The sequence below is a fragment of the Tachypleus tridentatus genome, chromosome 7 (genome assembly GCF_004210375.1).
Source record: "Tachypleus tridentatus isolate NWPU-2018 chromosome 7, ASM421037v1, whole genome shotgun sequence".
Classification (NCBI taxonomy): domain Eukaryota; kingdom Metazoa; phylum Arthropoda; class Merostomata; order Xiphosura; family Limulidae; genus Tachypleus; species Tachypleus tridentatus.
In genome coordinates, this window is record NC_134831.1 from 176,361,058 (window position 1) to 176,383,670 (window position 22,613).

Genomic DNA, 22,613 nt, shown 5'->3' on the forward strand with positions numbered 1-22,613 from the left:
TTATATAACAAACTTAGTGTACAACTCACATTTACATAGTAATTCTACACCATACATAAACCACGACACCCAGTTCATACATACCACAGTAATTCTACACCATACATAAACCAGAACATCCAGTTTATACATACCACAGTAATTCTACACCATACATAAACCAGAACACCCAGTTCATACATACCACAGTAATTCTACACCATACATGAACCACGACACCCAGTTCATACATACCACAGTAATTCTACACCATACATAAACCAGGACACCCAGTTTATACATACCACAGTAATTCTACACTGTACATAAACCAGAACATCCAGTTTATACATACCACAGTAATTCTACACTATACATAAACCAGAACATCCAGTTTATACATACCACAGTAATTGTACACCACACATAAACCACGACATCCAGTTTATACATACCACAGTAATTCTACACCATACGTAAACCAGGACATCCAGTTTATACATACCACAGTAATTCTACACCATACATAAACCAGAACATCCAGTTTATACATACCACAGTAATTCTACACCACACATAAACCAGGACACCCAGTTTATATATACCACAGTAATTCTACACTGTACATAAACCAGAACATCCAGTTTATACATACCACAGTAATTCTACACCATACATAAACCAGAACATCCAGTTTATACATACCACAGTAATTCTACACCATACATAAACCAGAACATCCAGTTTATACATACCACAATAATTCTTCACCATACATAAACCAGAACATCCAGTTTATACATACCACAGTAATTCTACACCATACATAAACCAGAACATCCAGTTTATACATACCACAGTAATTCTACACCATACATAAACCAGAACATCCAGTTTATACATACCACAGTAATTCTACACCATACATAAACCAGGACATCCAGTTTATACATACCATAGTAATTCTACACCATACATAAACCAGAACATCCAGTTTATACATACCACAGTAATTCTACACCATACATAAACCAGGACATCCAGTTTATACATACCACAGTAATTCTACACCATACATAAACCAGAACATCCAGTTTATACATACCACAGTAATTCTACACCATACATAAACCAGGACATCCAGTTTATACATACCACAGTAATTCTACACCATACATAAACCAGGACATCCAGTTTATACATACCACAGTAATTCTACACCATACATAAACCAGGACATCCAGTTTATACATACCATAGTAATTCTACACTGTACATAAACCAGAACATCCAGTTTATACATACCACAGTAATTCTACACTATACATAAACCAGAACATCCAGTTTATACATACCATAGTAATTGTACACCACACATAAACCACGACATCCAGTTTATACATACCACAGTAATTCTACACCATACGTACACCAGGACATCCAGTTTATACATACCACAGTAATTCTACACCATACATAAACCAGAACATCCAGTTTATACATACCACAGTAATTCTACACCACACATAAACCAGGACACCCAGTTTATACATACCACAGTAATTCTACACCATACATAAACCAGGACATCCAGTTTATACATACTTATTTCTTTATTATTTTAGTTTTAATGGACTTTACTCTCGCTCACAAGAACTTTCGAACCAACATGTTTATCTTGTTATTCCTGCGGTAGGTAAATCGACCAGTCAGCAGGAACAAACGACCTCAGTATTTCCAAGAGTCACTCATTTAAAGTAATAGAACTATTATGTAATAGTTATGCTGCGTCCACTGCCGACCAGGCCTTTCGTCAAACACCAGGGCCATCAATCCAGCTGGGATATAACACAGTACTGATCTAAATGTTATATATAAAAACATTTTGTAAATAAACAATCATGTATGGATGGTTGTGTTATCTGCATTCATGAACAAATGTCACTGTGTGGACCAAATTAAATGTCACGTTACTATATTCGTGGTTCCAGAACAGTTATCTTAGTAGTTCAGTGGTTCCAAAAGACTTATGTTAGTAGTTTAGTGATTAAAGAAGAGTCATGTTAGTAATTTGGTGGTAACAAAAGAAGTATGTCAGTAATTTGGTAGTAACAAAAGAAGTATGTCAGTAATTTGGTAGTAACAAAACAAGTATGTCAGTAATTTGGTAGTAACAAAAGAAGTATGTTAGTAATTTGGTGGTTACAGAAGAATAATATTAGTAATTTGGTGGTTATAAAAGAGGTATGTCAGTAATTTGGTTGTTACAGAAGAGTTATGTTAGTAATTTGGTGGTTGCATAAGAGTCATGTCAGTAATTTAGTGGTTACAGAAGAGTTATGTTAGTAATTTGGTGGTTACAGAAGAGTCATGTCAGTAGTTTGGTGGTTACAGAAGAGTTATGTTGGTAATTGAATAGTTTGGTTTGAATTTCGCGTAAAGATACACGAGGGCTATATGCGCTAGCCGTCCTTAATTTAGCATAAAAAGAGTAGAGGAAAGGCAGTTAGTCACCATCACCCAACGCCAATTCTTGGGCTACTCTTTCACCAATGAACAGTGGAATTGATCGTCACATTATAATGCCCTCATTGAAAGGGCGAGCATGTTTGATGTGACATGGATTCGAACCCACGACTCTCAGATTACGAATCGAGTGCCTTAACCACCTGACCATGATGGTCCAATTGGGTAGTTACAGAAGATTTATGTTGGCAATTTGGTAGTTACAGCATAGTCACGTTAGTAATTTGATGGGCACAGAAGAGTTATATTAGTAGTTTGGTGGTTACGAAAGAGTCGTGTCAGTAATTTGGTGGGTACATAATAGTTATATTAATAATTTGGTAGTCTCAGAAGAGTTATATTCGTAATTTGTTGGATAAAGATGCTAGTAGTTCGGTGGTTACAGATGAGTTATATTAGCTGCTTGGTGGTTACAGAAGAGTCACGTTGATTGTTTTGTGGTTACAGAAGAGAAGTCATGAGGTTCATTGTCTGATTCACTGTATGGTTTAATAAAATATGAAGTATCTGAGGTTGACATTACGACACTGATAGTGGGTTTCGAATCCTGAATAATCTCTGATCATAACTATTTATATATCTCCTGATAAAGTTATTTTTTTTTTATTGGAAGAAAGCCAAACAGTGCATTGTAGATGTTCTGCCCACTACGAATTCCTAAACCTAATTTGTAGCGTTACAAGTTCTCATACTTGTAGGTGAGCCATGGGTATTGGGGGGTGCACAAGACATAAAGAATAAGCGTTTCAGTTGTGCTAAATTATTATTTTGTTCTCTATAATGCCTTGCAAAAGTATTCACCACTACCAGTAATGCAATACTTTGATGAAAAATAATGTAAATAATTTGTTAATGATTGGTTTTATCCAAAACTCAGATGATCAAACTTAACACTTGTGTGTGTAAGAGGCTGAATGTCAGCAAAACCTACAAAGAAAATATACAAACTGAAATATGCTGATGGTACACAAGTCAGTGGAAGCACTTTCGGTTATTATTACTTTTTGGATGGATTGGTCTCCACCATCTTTGTACAATAGGATGGTATGATGTCTGTCCATTCTTCCTGGCAAAATTGGACCAATTCAGACAAGTTGATGGACTGCAATTATCAAGTCTCGCCAAATATTTTCTGTTGGATTCAAGTCAGATCTTTGACTGTACCAGTCCAGAACATTCACTTTCTTTTATTGAAACCACTCCGGTGTTTCCTTGAGCTTTAGGTCGTTGTCCTGCTGAAATGTTAATTTTTGACCCAGTTTTAGGTTCTTGATCGACCCAAGCAGGTTTTCCTCTAGGTTTACCTGTACCATCATAACATGATGCTGCCACCACCATGCTTGACAGATGGGATAGAGTTGATTGGGTGAAGACCTGTGTTGAGCATGCAACAGTTTGAATTTGGACGAAAAAACTCAACTTTTGTCTCGTCTGACTACAAATCATTCTGCCACGTGTCTGCAGTATAATTTGAATGATTTGTTGTAAACTTCATACGAAATTTAATACGATTTGTTCTTTCAGTGATGGTTAGTTTCTTGCCATTCGCCCACATATGCCAGCTTTGTGTAGGTACTCGAATATTGTCGACGTATAAACACTGACTTCCATCTCAAACATGGAATTTTACAAATATTTTACGGTAACTGTTGGCTTCACAGTTGCATCCATCACCAGTTTCCTGCTTGTCCAGCTGCTTAGTTTGAAATGGTGGACTGATCTGTGTGGTAAGAAACAGAAAAACTCGTAAGTTCAAGATATCTTAATATAAAGTGATAAGAACCTTATAACTCGAGGGTTCGAACGGTGGAGGTTATAAGTTTCTATCACTGGATGGTATGAAACACATTCCATTTCTCAATGTTGGACTTCACTCTACGCAAAGTGATAATTAATAAATTTAAAATTTTCTTTTAACCTTCTCTACCACTTTATCATTGGTCTTCATGATTGGTTTGTCGTCTCACTATATGAGTTGTGGTTTGAACAGACGCATTTATTCTGAAATCAATTTAAACCACCTTAATTACACACAGACAGAGAAAATTACACTAATGTTGTGACGTTTCCAACTAATATTTTGCATCTGAACTGATTTAGGCTTGCTGTAGCAAAGGGGTTGAATATATATACAACTGAAAATAATGGCAGCACTTTTTAGATTGTGTAGATTCTACGTATAAAGTCCCATTTGAAAGGTTCATGATTGCAAGCTTAGACAAAAATAGAATGTGGAAACTTTTCAAGGGATGAAAACTCCTGCAAGGCACTATACTACATATAGTTTTGTTTATAGTTACTCACAAAACTACAAACAAGCTACCTGTGCTGTGTCCACTACGAGTACTGAAACCCGGTTGTTATCGTTCTATGTCCACAGATATACCGTTTAGCCACTTCATATAGACCAAAGTCAAGACGTGTTAATGGTATGGTTCAAGCAATTAAAGTAAAAGTTTGAATTTCATGTTTGGTGAAGGCTGGGGTCACAGTGTTACTTTATTGGTTAGTGGTAGCTATGGTCACAATGTGGATTTCATGTTTGGTGAAGGCTGGGGTCACAGTGTTACTTTCTTGGTTAGTGGTAGCTATGGTCACCATGTGGATTTCATGTTTGGTGAAGAGAAAAATGCAGTGTGGACTTCATGGATGGTTAAGGTTGATGGCATCTACATGTCACAAACTGAAAAAAGATTTGGAAAAAAATCTACTTACTTTGTCACCAGAAAATACAATATAAACGAGAAAGGTACAGTTGGTAAATGGAAAAACAAAACAAAAAAAGAGAGATCACGTAGGTCGATAAAGAAGAACGTTCAAGTAAGTTATTGGTTAGTTTCTGCCGCCGGAGAGAAACAAAACAACCTTATGGGTCCTGAAGAGAAATGTTTCCAGATTATCTTGAAACCTGAGCCTCGGAAGAAACATGAGTCACGAAACACAAAAGTTAATTCATCAAAGTCTATTGACTTGCAATCAAAGAAACAGCCCCCTGGTGGTCTCGTCGTGATGCGTGTGACGAGTCGCTCCCGATCCGAAATACCTGTCAAGTCAAGTTGTCGAGAAACTCCATCAAATGTGGACGTCAAGGTAACCTGTCTGCTACCAGAACTCTGTCCATTATTCTGGATAGCTAGAAGGACTATCAACTTTCATCCCTACGTGACTTTTTGTTTCCTACTGCTAGTTAGTTCAGATGTCAAATAAAGACGTCACGTGCTCTCCTGCAAACGTGATTCCCATAGAAACTCTTCTGGAGATAAGACTAGGGCTGCAACATTATTCTCACACGCAGGGACATTCAACAAATTATTACGACTTCTAAAATTGACTGAGAGGCGAGGTGTGAAACTACTTCGATTAGAATTACTTGAAAAGGTAACAAACGAGACTTATAAACCAGATGTCGACTTTATTTGTTTTGCCAGTTGTGTTGAAACCGTTCCAGTTCTTATAAACTGTTGGGCGCTTTGTACTGTAGTGTTTACGATGTAGAGTACCTTTGTAAAAAGTCCACAAAATTACAACAGTATCAGACGATCCCTCTATTTTAACCCGTTTATTTACATTGACCTTATATTCAAAGTGTTCCTAATCAAGATTTTTATTATTTAACAGGTAACCTTACGAATTTACAATGCTAAAAACTGGGGTTCGATTCCCCATGGTGGAATAACAGATAGCACAGTGCTGCTTTATTTAAAAAAACAAACCAAGCTGTTTCGTGTTACCCTATTTATAGCCTATATGTTTTGTGCTTTTTTATTTTCTGTATTTAGTTCTTTGCATCATGGCTTCCAATAAACTTTGTACTTTTACACTTCTGACTATTTCTTTCAATACTTGGAGACTTAAAGAACAAACTTAACATTCGACAATACTATGAGATCTAACGAGAAGAACCTAACAGTCAAATCCAACAACAATACGAAACTTAAACATCGAATTTGACGCATTAATCCGACAATACTACGAAACCTAAACATCGAACTTAACGCACTAATCCGGCAATACTACGAAACCTAAACACCGAACTTAACGCATTAATTCGACAATACTACGAAACCTAAATACCGAACTTAACGCACTAATCCGGCAATACTACGAAACCTAAACATCGAACTTAACGCACTAATCCGGTAATACTACGAAACCTAAACACCGAACACCGAACTTAACGCATTAATTCGAAAATACTACGAAATCTAAATACCGAACTTAACGCATTAATCCGGCAATACTACGAAACCTAAACATCGAACTTAACGCATTAATCCGGCAATACTACGAAACCTAAACACCGAACTTAACGCATTAATTCGACAATACTACAAAACCTAAATACCGAACTTAACGCACTATTCCGGCAATGCTACGAAACCTAAACACCGAACTTAACGCACTAATCCGGCAATACTACGAAACCTAAATAATGAACTTAACGAATTAATCCAGACAGGACTACGTGATTTAATAAAAACAAGCCTTGTAGCGATAAGGACATTGGTTTATATGCAAAAACGGCTCGTTTGGGTTGAGAAAATATTTTACATAGAAGGTCGAAACGTTGTTCGCTCTTCTATGTAAAATATTTTCTCAACCCAAACGAGCCGTTTTTGCATATAAATTTCTCAACAAGTGGGTTTCTCGACATCACTGAGGACATTGGTTTGACGCAGCGCCTGTGGTCGTCATGGGTCAGGTTATATTCTCACAAAGTCTTGACCCTTGTACAACGACTTCGACTTACGACCTTTCTCACGTACAAGTTTTTACTTTCATTTTGAAGGAACATAAATCATACCAGACACTGGTTGTCTGTATATATCTTTTTAGCCAGTTACCCGCACGTGTGGCTTAACTCGCCAGAACAGCATCAATTTCATATGCCAACTCTTAGAATTTGCGGATATATTTTATTCTGTGAACGAGGAAAGAGCCACCAAGTCACGCCTCGTAAGAAACTGTTCTTGCGGGATGAAGAACACGCCTGCCGTCAAAACGGACGCCAATTTCCAGATTGTAACCACATGTGCTTAGGAAGTCGAGAACACGGCTGAAAGAATAGTTACCATTCGTCTTGCCCCACTGACAGCCATTTACCGCCAGCTGTCGCTCAGCTCATTACGAAAGCTTACATTAAGGTGTTAAGCCCCTTTCGGAATCCACCCCGACGATTACACAAGAAAGAAAAAAAAACAAAAAAAAAACGATAGAAATATCCATATCCATGTTCTTAAAAGTGTTAACTGAGTGAGGTTAAACATAATATACACACGTATAAATATAGATACATGTAGCTTATATGTATATACGGACACAATTGTCTAACTAAATTATTTTAAAGCTTCGAAGGGCTTTCTTACTTTAATTTTATCCATTGCCTAGTATCTACCAGATCTGAGATCCGGAACCTGTTTTGGACCTTTACTTATCTAACAGTTGAAACACTGTACTTTTATTCCTTACCTGGCTGCCTTCCAGCCACATCACCAAATCAAACTTCAGTAATATTTAAATTGTTTTCTTCCAAAAATCAAAATCTCCCACACTACCCGCCAACGGAGAATTTCTTCTCTCCGCCCAGTACTTTAAGTATGATAAATCGAAACAGTGAGAGGGGTGAGAGATTCGTTTTTACTAGCTAAAACAGTGATTGTAATAATCCCATTTTTCCATTTCCTCATCCGAGCTTCGAACCCGAGACCTCTCGCACCCTAGGTGAGTGTTCTACTAAACTGAACCCAGTGGTAACTCATCTTCACCTTCTGACAAACAAGCTCCATCCTTGAGGGTGTGGTGTGGGGTAACCACAGTTTCTCGTTTAGTAATTCACCTTCTTAATTTCGGACTGACCCCTGGATTACCACAAAGGGTTAACTGACCAGTTCTTCTTGGCTATTAAAAGTAGGATACGATCCCATATTACATTTGTTTCATATAAAACATCAAGATGTGTATTTATATATACTATCCTCATAAGACTTGTTTAATACAAGAAATAAACTACTAAATAGTTGGTTTTATATCGTGAAATCAACGGTTGGAAAGGCATTCCCTCACGCCCTAACGTGATGAATGGCATAGACTTCCTTAATGATCTTAGGCCTAACATCCATTTCCTGTGAGGCCTTTACAATGTGGACTTAAATTATGTGTCCTGTAACCAGCCAGCATACAGTGTGTCTCTGTGTGTGTATCAGTGAAACTGGCGTTAATGAACTGACGAAGCTGAAATGTACATCTCGTGTGTCTTTCAGCGTGGCTTCTCAAGACGAGAGAGAAAAAACCAAAGTGTCCAGAGTTTACTGTATCAATCTTCAAATAGAGAGCGGTGTGTCACGTGCTTGTCACTTACTAAAACAACATTAGAAACACAGAGACAGTTCTCGTCTATAACCTCGGTTAACGTCAGCTTTTAGAGAGACTATCGGAAAATGAGTCATTTATTCAAAACAGGTCGTTTAAACTCTAGACAACTGTTTCTTTAAATGGGCGATCTAGTATAGGTTTACTAGTCCCGAAAAGATAACCTAATTAAACAGAGTATGTGGTGTAGGTTCGTCTAATCCTGAGTTAATCTAAACCTAGTTAAACAGAACATGTGGTATAGACAGGTACGTCTAGTCCTCATATAACCTAGTTAAACAGAACATGTGGTATAGCTTCGTCTAGTCCTCAAATAACCTAGTTAAACAAAACATGTGGTATATGTTCGTTTAGTCTTCAAACGATAACCTAATTAAACAAAACATGTGGTGTAGGTTCGTCTAGTCTTGAAACGATAAGCTACTTAAACAAAACATGTGGTATAGCTTCGTCTAGTCCTGAAATAACCTAGTTAAACAAAACATGTGGTATATGTTCGTTTAGTCTTCAAATGATAACCTAATTAAACAGAACATGTGGTATAGATTCAAACGATAACTTAATTAAACAGAGCATGTGGTATAGGTTTGTCTAGTCCTCAAACGATAGCTTAGTTAACAAAACATGTGGTAGAGGTTCGTCTAGTCTTGAAACGATGACCTAGTTAAACAAAACGTGTGGTATAGCTTCGTCTAGTCCTGAAATAACCAAGCCTCAAAACAATGCTTCATTTTTCGTCCACTATATTTAGAATCATGTATTTACAAAACCACTGACTCACATAATAGAGCATATTATAAAACCTTCTAGTGTCGAAACAAGTGGCCAAAGGCAAAACCAGGTACACTGTTTTAAAATAACTTAGTACCAGGTGTTACCTGGTAAAAGCACGAAGGACAAAACCAGATACACTGTTTTAAAACACCTTAGTACCAGGAAGTTCCTGGTAAAACTACGAAGGAGAAGGCCAGGAACACTGCTTTAAAACACTTTAGTACCAGGAGGTACCTGGTAAAACTGCGAAGGACAAGACCAGGAACACTGTTTTAAAATACTGACCAGACTAAACGTTATAAGTTAAATGATACGAGTCATTTGTTTCGAAATGCTCGTGCTTGTCTCTTGTAGCTTAGAACTGGTTTTCAAAGCTGCTCTGGTGAAAAAAAGTACTTTAACACGTTAACCCAGTGTGGTATGTAAGGGTACTGTACAAGTGAAGTCGGGTGTCACCATTTTAAAATAGGGAGTTCCTCCTTACTTATCTAAACTTTATTTCCTCTCAAACTAATCTACTGCAAGTTTTAGGACCTACAGAGCTTCCAAATTCGGTTAATTCTGCAAGAACAGGTTTTCAGCAGTTTAATCTAATATAGGAAACGTTATCTTGCTGACATAAAAGCTCTCAACTGAATTCTTTATCCTAGACAACATGCCTTAACAAAAATACCCTTAAAATACATTATCTTAATATCCAATGGTTATTTTTATGATATGACGCAATTTCAAACACACGAAATACATGTGTGATTTAAACGCCACCCACACTTTCAAAGTTTTTCCTTCTATGATGTAAACAATTAAAACATTATTAGTTTTAAAATAGTAAATTACAAGCTACACATTTCTACAGATATTCAATAGTATGAAGGGAGTACAGGAATCGTTTTGTCGAATTTCTACTTCTATGTCAGTTATATACACATTAAGGTTGCATTTTACCTCAAATCTGCTTGACCTCTAACTCAGTGAACTGTATCTTCTCTTGACCACCTATCTTTACCTCATATGTCAACTATATTTTTATGTTGAACTGTGATCTAGTACATTATATTTTACCTGTTGAAGTATTATCTAGTAAACTATATTTTACATATTGAACTACGATCTCGTAAACTATATTTTACATGTTGAACTCTGATCTAGTAAACTATATTTCACATATTGAACTACGATCTAGTAAACTATATTTTACATATTGAACTACGATCTCGTAAACTATATTTTACCTGTTGAGGTATTATCTAGTAAACTATATTTTACATGTTGAACTACGATTTAGTAAACTATATTTTACATGTTGAGCTACGATCTAGTAAACTATATTTTACATGTTGAACTGATCTAGTAAACTATATTTTACATTTTGAACTACGATCTCGTAAACTATATTTTACATATTGAACTGATTTAGTAAACTATATTTTACATATTGAACTGATCTAGTAAACTATATTTTACATATTGAACTACGATCTCGTAAACTATATTTTACATGTTGAGCTACGATCTAGTAAACTATATTTTACATGTTGAACTGATCTAGTAAACTATATTTTACATGTTGAACTACGATCTAGTAAACTATATTTTACATGTTGAACTAATCTAGTAAACTATATTTGATATTTTGAACTCTGATTTAGTAAACTATATTTTACATGTTGAATTGATCTAGTAAACTATATTTTACATTTTGAACTCTGATCTAGTAAACTATATTTTACATGTTGAACTGATCTAGTAAACTATATTTTACATGTTGAACTATGATCTAGTAAACTATATTTTACATTTTGAGCTCTGATCTAGTAAACTATATTTTACATGTTGAACTGATCTAGTAAATTATATTTCACATGTTGAACTATAATCTAGTAAACTATATTTTACATTTTGAACTCTGATTTAGTAAACTATATTTTACATGTTGAACTGATCTAGTAAACTATATTTTACATTTTGAACTACGATCTCGTAAACTATATTTTACATATTAAACTGATCTAGTAAACTATATTTTACATGTTGAACTAATCTAGTAAACTATATTTGATATTTTGAACTCTGATTTAGTAAACTATATTTTACATGTTGAACTGATCTAGTAAACTATATTTTACATTTTGAACTCTGATTTAGTAAACTATATTTTACATGTTGAACTGATCTAGTAAACTATATTTTACATTTTGAACTTTGATCTGGTAAACTGTATTTTGCATATTGAACTGATCTAGTAAACTATATTTTTACATATTGAACTCTGATCTAGTAAACTATATTTTACCTCTTGAACTGTGATCTATTAAACTGTATTTTTACCTTTCACATTTTGAACTCTATCTAGTAAATTGTATTTTTACATCTTGAAGTCTGATCTAATAAAATATATATTTACTCATTGAACTCTGGTTTATTAAATTGTATTTTTACATCTTGAAGTCTGATCTAATAAAATATATATTTACTCATTGAACTCTGGTTTATTAAATTGTATTTTTACATCTTGAATTCTGATCTAATAAAATATATATTTACTCATTGAACTCTGGTTTATTAAATTGTATTTTACACCTCGATCACCTCTCATGATCTTTAACTTGCTAATCTAAACCGTATATCTGAACCACTTATCCTGATCGACAATCTATGATGACCTTCAATGTACTGAAATGCATTCTATCTGTTGACCATCTGTTCTGGAACTGGATTTTGTTGACTATGTATCACAATTATCCTAATATAACAGTTTCCTATACTATTTAGTATCATCCTTTAGAATCTTATAGTATAGTTGGCAATAAAATAAAACTTTCTCATATTGTCCAAAAAAAAATTCTTCGTACTGGCTTACGATTTCATTAAGTAAAAACCCGTAAAACGAGCAACTTGCAGAAAAAGCCATAAAGAACACAATGTATTGTTCACTTTGTTTGTTTTAAAGCCTCGTAAATCAGAGAGGAGTCGAGGTACCACCTAGACTAGAACTTGACTGTGATGTGTCAGCCTTATCTACGAGACTCGCTGAGACTGTCGTAAATCAAACAGCATATCTTCGAGGTCGAGTCAACTTGTTCGACCAGGTGTGCTTGCGAGAGAGAAAAGTTCTATCTTAGTTGAAGACGATACAAAATGGAAAATTGTGAATAACATCAAAAACAACGTAATGTTTTGGTTGAGATTCTAGAATCCGATTGAAAGGTTTTTAATTATTCTACTGCAGAAGTAAAAAAAAAAGAAAAACGAATTAATTACAGACACTGGTGTATTATAATAATTCCTCTTTTTTACACTGCTACTTCATGTACACTTACAAACCCATGACCGTATATTTCTAGTTGATTAGCACTCGCTATCTCCTCGTTTCACTAACGGAGATAGCCCTCATGTAGCTTTGCGCGAAATTCAAAACAAACCAATTCTCTGTTAAAAAAGTGAAAAAAAACAACAAAAATCTATATGAACAAACAGTCAGACAGACAGATAGATAGGTAAGAATCGTGAGCTATCTCAGTTACGTTCACAACCTATTTGTAATGTATGGTGTTGTCTCGCTAACGTCGTGATAAACCTGGTGGGTGAGGTGCTCGACTCGCCATCTGAGGGTTGCGGGTTCGAGTCCCTGTTATCGCAGATACTAACCTTTTCAGGGGTGGAATTTTTATAATGTGACAGCCAGTCTCATTATTTTTAAAGGAGTAACCCAGGAGTTGGCGGTGGGTGGTACTGAGTAGCTGCCTTCCCTCTAATTCATCACTGCTAAATTAAGGATAGCTAGCACAAATAGTTCTCGTGAACGAAGTTGGAAACAAATAAACAAAGCCATCATGATCCGACAGCAAGAAATTCCAATTGACCTGACCCTCCCAGGTCGTCTAATACGACTTAAGTATCTGTCCGGAAACCAACATCATGATCGGAACAAATTTCTTGTAAAGCGCCGCCTTGCTTTCTGATTGTATATACTCAAATAAAGTTCGTAGCTTTTACGTATTGTAAGTTTGTAACTCCTAGAAGAAAGAATTAATTATTTTATTTTCACGAAATAGGTTTGTCTTTATACATATACACTCACAGCTTTGGCCTATTTGCGCCCTCTAGTAATTACAAATCTGGTTTTAATACCCTTGGTGGACATAGCGTCAATAGCATACTGTGTAGTTTTATATTTAATTACATGCAATATAAAAACAATGCATATTTAGATCTATTTGTTTGTTTTTAACCACAAAGCTACAGAACGAATTATCTATGCTGTGCCCAACACGGGTATCTAAACCAGACTTTTAAAGCAATAAGCCTATCAAAGCCAATGGATTTTTTAAACTTAGAAATATATTTTTGTAGGGAACAATGTAGTTAGGTTTAAACTGGTAAACAATACTTACTTTGAGTGAATGCCGAGGAGGTAAGTATTAAAAAACTGGCCAATAGGTGTGAAAGTCTTCCACCGATAGATGGCATCATAATATCCGACCGTCAATGTCTGAACACTTTTGCTTCTGAAACAGAATAAAACGGACTTTGAAAACCAATCTCAATTGGAATAAAAGTAAAATCTATATTAGACTATAAAGTAAAATTGAACAAATTCTGATCAAACAAAACATCTGAACAGAAAAACTAAGCCTAACCAAAAAGTTTGCTTGACAAGTAATCTTATAAATACCAGTAGTGAAGCGACATTATTTAGTTAATAGATTTTAAAGTAAAACTGTTCAACAAAGTAAACACACCATGTAATAACTTAAACTACATATTGTTTGTGTTATTTCCTCTTAATTTATCAATTTCGGATTTTTAATCACAAACAACACTTTACATAAGAAGTCACTGCCCAGTAGGAATTTTGATATATACTGGAACTGACCAGTCAGACTAAAAGTTAGCAGATCAAAGTTTAACTGGACAAAATACAATCTCTCACTAAGTTAACTCCTGGTTAATATTAGCTGACTAAGACCTCACCATTAAGCTACTGTGATAGATAAACAGATAAAGTGTGAACTCATATAAAATTAGTATCATGTTTTCCTAGTACACTGTAAGCTTAACAGCTACCGTCTGGGTTATCAGGTTTCGCATAACACAAGCAGCCTGGCTTCATATAGCTACTTAACACGTATCAATCACTCTTGTCTAAATAAAGGCTATCTTTGTTTCAAGGAAGATAACACGTTATCTCACATCTGTTGGATCCTTGTAATATCTAGAAATCTGAGTTGATTCTTCAGTCCATGTACCTTAAAGGTACTCACAATCCCACGTGTATAATTCACACACACACACACACAAAACATAAAAAGAGTGAAGGACATCTTTCTTTGTTATCGCATACTGGCATAAAAACTATTCCGGAATTATTTACACTTTTCTTATAGACTAGCATAAAGTTTAGATTGTACGCACCATCTAATGTCAACTTATAGACTAGCATAAAGTTTAGATTGTACGCACTATCTAATGTCAACTTATAGACCAACATAAAGTTTAGACTGTACGCACCATCTAACGTCAACTTATAGACTAGCATAAAGTTTAGACTGTACGCACCATCTAACGTCAACTTATAGACTAGCATAAAGTTTACATTGTACGCACCATCTAATGTCAACTTATAGACTAACATAAAGTTTACATTGTACGCACCATCTAATGTCAACTTATAGACTAACATAAAGTTTACATTGTACGCACCATCTAATGTCAACTTATAGACTAGCATAAAGTTTAGATTGCTAGTCTACCATCTAATGTCAACTTATAGACTAACATAAAGTTTAGATTGTACGCACCATCTAATGTCAACTTATAGACTAACATAAAGTTTAGATTGTACGCACCATCTAATGTCAACTTATAGACTAGCATAAAGTTTAGATTGTACGCACCATCTAATGTCAACTTATAGACTAACATAAAGTTTAGACTGTACGCACCATCTAATGTCAACTTATAGACTAACATAAACTTTAGATTGTACGCACCATCTAATGTCAACTTATAGACTAACATAAAGTTTAGATTGTACGCACTATCTAACGTCAACTTATAGACTAACATAAAGTTTAGACTGTACGCACCATCTAATGTCAACTTATAGACTAACATAAAGTTTAGATTGTACGCACCATCTAATGTCAACTTATAGACTAACATAAAGTTTAGATTGTACGTACCATCTAATGTCAACTTATAGATTAGCATAAAGTTTAGACTGTACGCACCATCTGTCAACTCTTCGACTGCTCTTACAGTCACTTTTAAAACTCCGAGCAACGTCTAAACTGTATACACACTGACATGTGTAGTTAGCAACGTCTAAACTACATACACACTGACATGTGTAGTTAGCAACGTCTAAACTGTATACACACTGACATGTGTAGTTAGCAACGTCTAAACTACATATACACTGACATGTGTAGTTAGCAACGTCTAAACTACATACACACTGACATGTGTAGTTAGCAATGTCTAAACTGTATACACACTGACATGTGTAGTTAGCAACGTCTAAACTACATACACACTGACATGTGTAGTTAGCAACGTCTAAACTGTATACACACTGACATGTGTAGTTAGCAACGTCTAAACTACATATACACTGACACGTGTAGTTAACAACGTCTAAACTACATACACACTGACATGTGTAGTTAGCAACGTCTAAACTGTATACACACTGACATGTGTAGTTAGCAACGTCTAAACTGTATACACACTGACATGTGTAGTTAGCAACGTCTAAACTACATACATACTGACATGTGTAGTTAGCAACGTCTAAACTATATCATACACTGACATGAGATATTTAGAACTACATATAAACTACCATAGATAATTAACAAAATATAAAATATTTAGAACTACATATAAACTCCCACACATAATTAACAACCACATATAAGTTATTTAGAACTACATATAAGCTCCCACACATAACTGACAACAAGATGCAAGATATTTAGAACCATATATAAACTATCACAGATAATTAACAACATGTAAGATATTTAGAACCACATATAAACTTCCACACATAATTAACAGCAATATGCAAGCTTTCTGGAACTACATATAAACTACCATAGATAATTAATAACATATAAAATATTTAGAACTACATATAAACTACCATAGATAATTAACAACAACATGCAAGATAATTATAACTGCATATAAACTCCCACACATAATTAACAACCACATATAAGTTATTTAGAACTCCATATAAGCTCCCACACATAACTGACAACAAGATGCAAGCTATTTAGAACCATATGTAAACTATCACAGATAATTAACAACATGTAAGATATTTAGAACCACATATAAACTCCCACACATAATTAACAGCAATATGCAAGCTTTTTGGAACTACATATAAACTACCATAGATAATTAACAACAACATGAAAGATAATTAGAACTACATATAAACTACCATAGATAATTAAAACTACATATGAACTACCACAGATAATTAACAACAACATGCAAGATAATTAGAACTACATATAAACTCCAACACATAATTAACAACAATATGCAAGATAATTAGAAGTACATATAAACTACCATAGATAATTAAAACTACATATGAACTACCACAGATAATTAACAACAACATGCAAGATAATTAGAACTACATATAAACTCCAACACATAATTAACAACAATATGCAAGATAATTAGAACTACATATAAACTACCATAGGTAATTAACAACAATTTGCAAGATAATTAGAACTACATATAAACTACCATAGATAATTAAAACTACATATGAACTACCATAGATAATTAACAACAACATGCAAGATAATTAGAACTACATATAAACTCCCACACATAATTAACAACAATACGCAAGGTATTTAGAACTACATATAAACTGCCAAAGATAATTCACAACAACATGCAAGATAATTATAACTGCATATAAACTCCCACACATAATTAACAACCACATATACATTATTTAGAACTATATATAAACTACCACAGATAATTAAAACTACATATAAACTACAACACATAATTAACTACAACATGTAAGATATTTAAACCCACACATAATTAACAACATATAAATACTATGTTGTCTACAAACCTCATTCCATGATTGATGTTATTAACATTACACGCATCACAGAGACACTATTCGCCAGTCTTCTGAATCACTATTTATTGTTTTTATCTAGTATAACTTCCAGTCAATTCATTCCACTAACAGATACCTACGACCGTCTTAATTTCTTTTTCAAAATCTTAAAGTTTATTTTTCTATCTTTCTGAAGATACCTACACATCGCCTTGTTTTCAAGTCCCGTGATAACGTATTTACTGGCCACACTTAAAAACCACCTGGAAAGAAACGCAGCGCTTGTAAGCGAACGAAGCTGTCTCCTCCGGTGACCACGTGCTTGTGACGACGAGACCTGTCCTCCATGTGAGGGCTGGCAGCCTCTTCTACTGACTGTTGCAGTGTTCGAGAGTACAGGGGCCTGAGTAGAACTGCTCAATCCCTCAGGGGTTGGGGGTACCTCACCGTTTTCCTGGGTCTATGACGCCTCTTCGTTAAATAGATGATTAAGATGTAGGCTTACGTTTTACCGAGAGTACAGATTAGAGCTAAGTGGTTAAGAGCTAGGGCTAGCTACTAGCGTGACGCCAGGGTACGTAGCAGGGCGTGACGCAGCTGATGCTCTTTAATCAGCGGTGACTTGTCTACCTGTGTGCGGCAAGCCATTTTGTTATACTCTCGTTAGTAAGATGTCCATTAGCAACCGAATAGACGTCATCACTCGGTAAAGTAGGCCTAAGCCAGGGTTACTCCAGTTCCAAGTTACCAGTCGGTCAAGGTATTAAAATTGGAGGTTCTCACCCCGCCGCGTATGACGAAAAAATATTAAACTCAACGTCGACTTGAATATCCTCAACTTTAGAAGTTTATGTCGTCTGATTCACGGCAAGAGATAAGAATCATGTCACCTTTCCGGGTGATTACTCAGAGTTGTAATAAACATTTAAATACATTGCCACAATAAAGCAACAACAAACAACTGTTTGGATTTATTTTTCCCTACATAATCCTGACGTTCTCCACGAGGCTGGTTTTCTCCGCGTGGACGACACATAAAAATAACACTAAACATTGTTGTAGGTCCAACTGAAATAAACGATCATGGACAGTTTCTATGAATTACAAACTACACGGTGAGAGAGAAGGAAGTGTAAACAGAAACATAGAAGGAAAATTGTGAAGAGATTAGAACATAGATACAGATCAGACAATCTGACATCAGTACAGATCAACAATAAGTAACTAGTACGTAAAGACACTGACATCAGTATAAATTAGTAAGTAAAAACATCAGTATAAATTAGTAAGTAAAAACATCAGTATAAATTAATAAGTAAAAACATCAGTATAAACTTGTTACTAAAGACACTGAAATCAGTATAAACTAGTTAGTAAAGACACTGACATCAGTATAAATTAGTAAGTAAAAACATCAGTATAAACTAGTTAGTGAAGACACTGACATCAGTATAATCTATTCAAGTCAGACGTTGCTATATTAATCAAGGAAAAGTCTAGAAGCTAAGACAACACTAAATCGATTAGTCTTCGGAATTTGTTTCTGTTTCACTAATGTGACAGTCGAGCTGTATTTGATTAAAGACTTGATTTCCCTCTCCTGCTGCAAGGAAAAACGTCACCTCTGTTTTCATTATATTTGTCATTTGAAAGAAGTTACAAGTGCACTATTAATGACATACGTAAAGACACTGACATCAGTATAAACTAGTTAGTAAAGACACTCACATCAGTATAAACTAGTTAGTAAAGACACTGACATCAGTATAATCTAGTTAGTAAAGACACTGACATCAGTATAAACTAGTTACTAAAGACACTGACATCAGTATAAACTAGTTAGTAAAGACATTGACATCAGTATAAACTAGTTAGTAAAGACATTGACGTCAGTATAAACCGGTTAGTAAAGACACTGACATCAGAATAAACTAGTAAGTAAAGACACTGACAACAGTATAATCTATTTAGTAAAGACACTGACATCAGTATAATCTATTCAAGTCAGACGTTGCTATATTAATCAAGGAAGAGTCTAGAAGCTAAGACAACACTAAATCGATTAGTCTTCGGAATTTGTTTCTGTTTCACTAATGTGACAGTCGAGCTGTATTTGATTAAAGACTTGATTTCCCTCTCCTGCTGCAAGGAAAAACGTCACCTCTGTTTTCATTATATTTGTCATTTGAAAGAAGTGACAAGTGCACTATTAATGACATACGTAAAGACACTGACATCAGTATAAACCGGTTAGTAAAGACACTGACATCAGTATAAACTAGTAAGTAAAGACACTGATATCAGTATAATCTAGTTACTAAAGGCTCACATCAATATAAACTAGTTACTAAAGACACTCACATCAGTATAAACTAGTTAGTAAAGACACTGACATCAGTATAAACTTGTTAGTGAAGACACTGACATCAGTATAAACTAGTTAGTAAAGACACTCACATCAGTATAAACTTGTTAATAAAGACACTGAAATCAGTATAAACTAGTTAGTAAAGACACTGACATCAGTATAAGTTAGTAAGTAAAAACATCAGTATAAACTAGTTAGTAAAGACACTGACATCAGTATAAACCGGTTAGTAAAGACACTGACATCAGTATAAACTAGTAAGTAAAGACACTGATATCAGTATAATCTAGTTACTAAAGACTCACATCAGTATAAACTAGTTACTAAAGACACTCACATCAGTATAAACTAGTTAGTAAAGACACTGACATCAGTATAAACTTGTTAGTGAAGACACTGACATCAGTATAAACTAGTTAGTAAAGACACTCACATCAGTATAAACTTGTTACTAAAGACACTGAAATCAGTATAAACTAGTTAGTAAAGACACTGACATCAGTATAAGTTAGTAAGTAAAACATCAGTATAAACTAGTTAGTGAAGACACTGACATCAGTATAATCTATTCAAGTCAGACGTTGCTATATTAATCAAGGAAAAGTCTAGAAGCTAAGACAACACTAAATCGATTAGTCTTCGGAATTTGTTTCTGTTTCACTAATGTGACAGTCGAGCTGTATTTGATTAAAGACTTGATTTCCCTCTCCTGCTGCAAGGAAAAACGTCACCTCTGTTTTCATTATATTTGTCATTTGAAAGAAGTTACAAGTGCACTATTAATGATATACGTAATGTAGATGGGCTGCCATATTGTTCTGTTAGTGAATGTATCACTGAAAGATTTACTTATTATATGTTACATAAAACAAGCTGATCCTGGTAAATATAAAAGACAGACATCGTATGTACGATGTCTATGTCAGTATGTTTAATAAAAAGTGGCAAATAAAAGTTATGTAACTAAAAGTAATTTATATATGAAGTTCCCTTATCTAGTCTCAGGCCTAAGTTTGTGTATAAGCAAGGCCTTTTTTTGTACGAAGGTTTTATTCGTTATCGGTTCTTGCTAAGATCTTAAGACGTTTTAAATGTACGACTATGTTACACTCATCTAGAAAATGTTTAAGTGCGGTTGGTATTTTCCTGTATTCCAAAGTGGTGTGTTTTATTAGACGAGTTAAAGGTTTTCTTTTAGTGGACCAAACACAGCTTTGCTGACAGAAGATACAAGGAAATTTATAAACTACATTTGATATTTTTATTCCGACAATACGGTTGATGTATCTGTGATATACTAATGTATATATATTTATAGTCGACAATTAGGTTTAACAATAAGTTTCAGCTGTGTTTGAGGATAGAAGCTACAATCAACGTTTCTTAGCTGATTTTTAAAAATATTTACCCACACATGACTACGTAATAACATCAGAATATTTAACAACTACGAATATGGATGGTTTATCAAAAGTTCGCTTAAATAATAAAATCTAATGGTTACGATGTATTCTGTCAATAACTTTAATAAAGAATAAACCGTTTACATATAAGAATTCTTATTGCTGGTAAAAATTCAACAATACGTTACAATCAAATCAAAACTAGAATTACTAGGCCTTACCATTTCGTGCGGGAGTAAGAATCTCTGTTTATGTGAGAATATATTATGGTATTTTCGTATATCTTCCCCTCTTTTACAATATATTTCCTCGCCTCCGATTTGAGCCCTAGACTTCTCGCACTCCTAGAGGGTGCTCAACCACATGGGATAAAGGAGATTCTTCCTTTCTCTTCCCAGAAGGCAATTTTTTAACACTTTATACCACTTGAATACTAATTCTCAGTGTACTTTTTCGCAACAGAAAAACGAGTTGAGCGACACCTATGTAGCAAATATCTGATTTATAAATGATTCCACTAAAATTGATAACAGCTACAAATTATTCGTTGATTACAAATAAAAATAATAATAAATCTAAATAAATAGCTGATGGTAAAATGAAAAAAATACAAGATAACGTTATGTTAGGAATTATTATCATTTTTTAAAATCTGATTTGTGAGTATTCAAGTAAAATTTATGAAAATTATAATTCACTTGTTTAATTTATCCATACCATAATAGTTGTTGCCTACGAAAACTGATGATAAACATAGGGTATAAAGTAGTAATATCTCTGTAATATCTCAGCTGGGTTGATCAGCTCTAGTATCTGGCGAAAGTCCTCATTGGCACTGGATACGACACATGTACTGAAGTAACAAATTATAACATAGTCTCCTTTGCTTTCATCCATGGGGTCTAACAGGTAGGAGTATTATAATATGACGGTTAATCCCATTATTCGTTGGTAAAAGAGTAGCCCAAGAGTTGGCGGTGGGTGGTGATGACTAGTTGCTTTCCCTCTAGTCTTACACTGCTATATTTGGGACGCTAGCACAATAGCCCTCGTCTAGCTTTGCGTGAAATTCATA

General features: G+C 34.6%; 1 protein-coding gene across 3 annotated transcripts in view; it reads right to left on the reverse strand.

Annotated features, from left to right (window-relative positions):
- Nucleotides 1–21,917, reverse strand: part of LOC143257339 (fibroblast growth factor receptor-like 1) — a 66,556-nt gene extending 44,639 nt beyond the window's left edge. Inside the window, exons 1-2 of one of the 3 annotated variants that reach the window (XM_076515859.1) lie at nt 21,760–21,917; nt 14,043–14,156 (exon numbers count right to left, since the gene is read on the reverse strand). In XM_076515859.1, coding sequence (XP_076371974.1) covers nt 14,043–14,121 — 79 coding nt within the window. In that variant the 5' untranslated portion in view covers nt 14,122–14,156; nt 21,760–21,917. Of the gene's footprint in view, nt 1–14,042; nt 14,157–17,776; nt 18,791–21,759 lie in introns of those variants that run through there. The other 2 variants (XM_076515860.1, XM_076515858.1) reach the window with 2 other exon arrangements.
- Nucleotides 21,918–22,613: the final 696 nt, after the last annotated feature.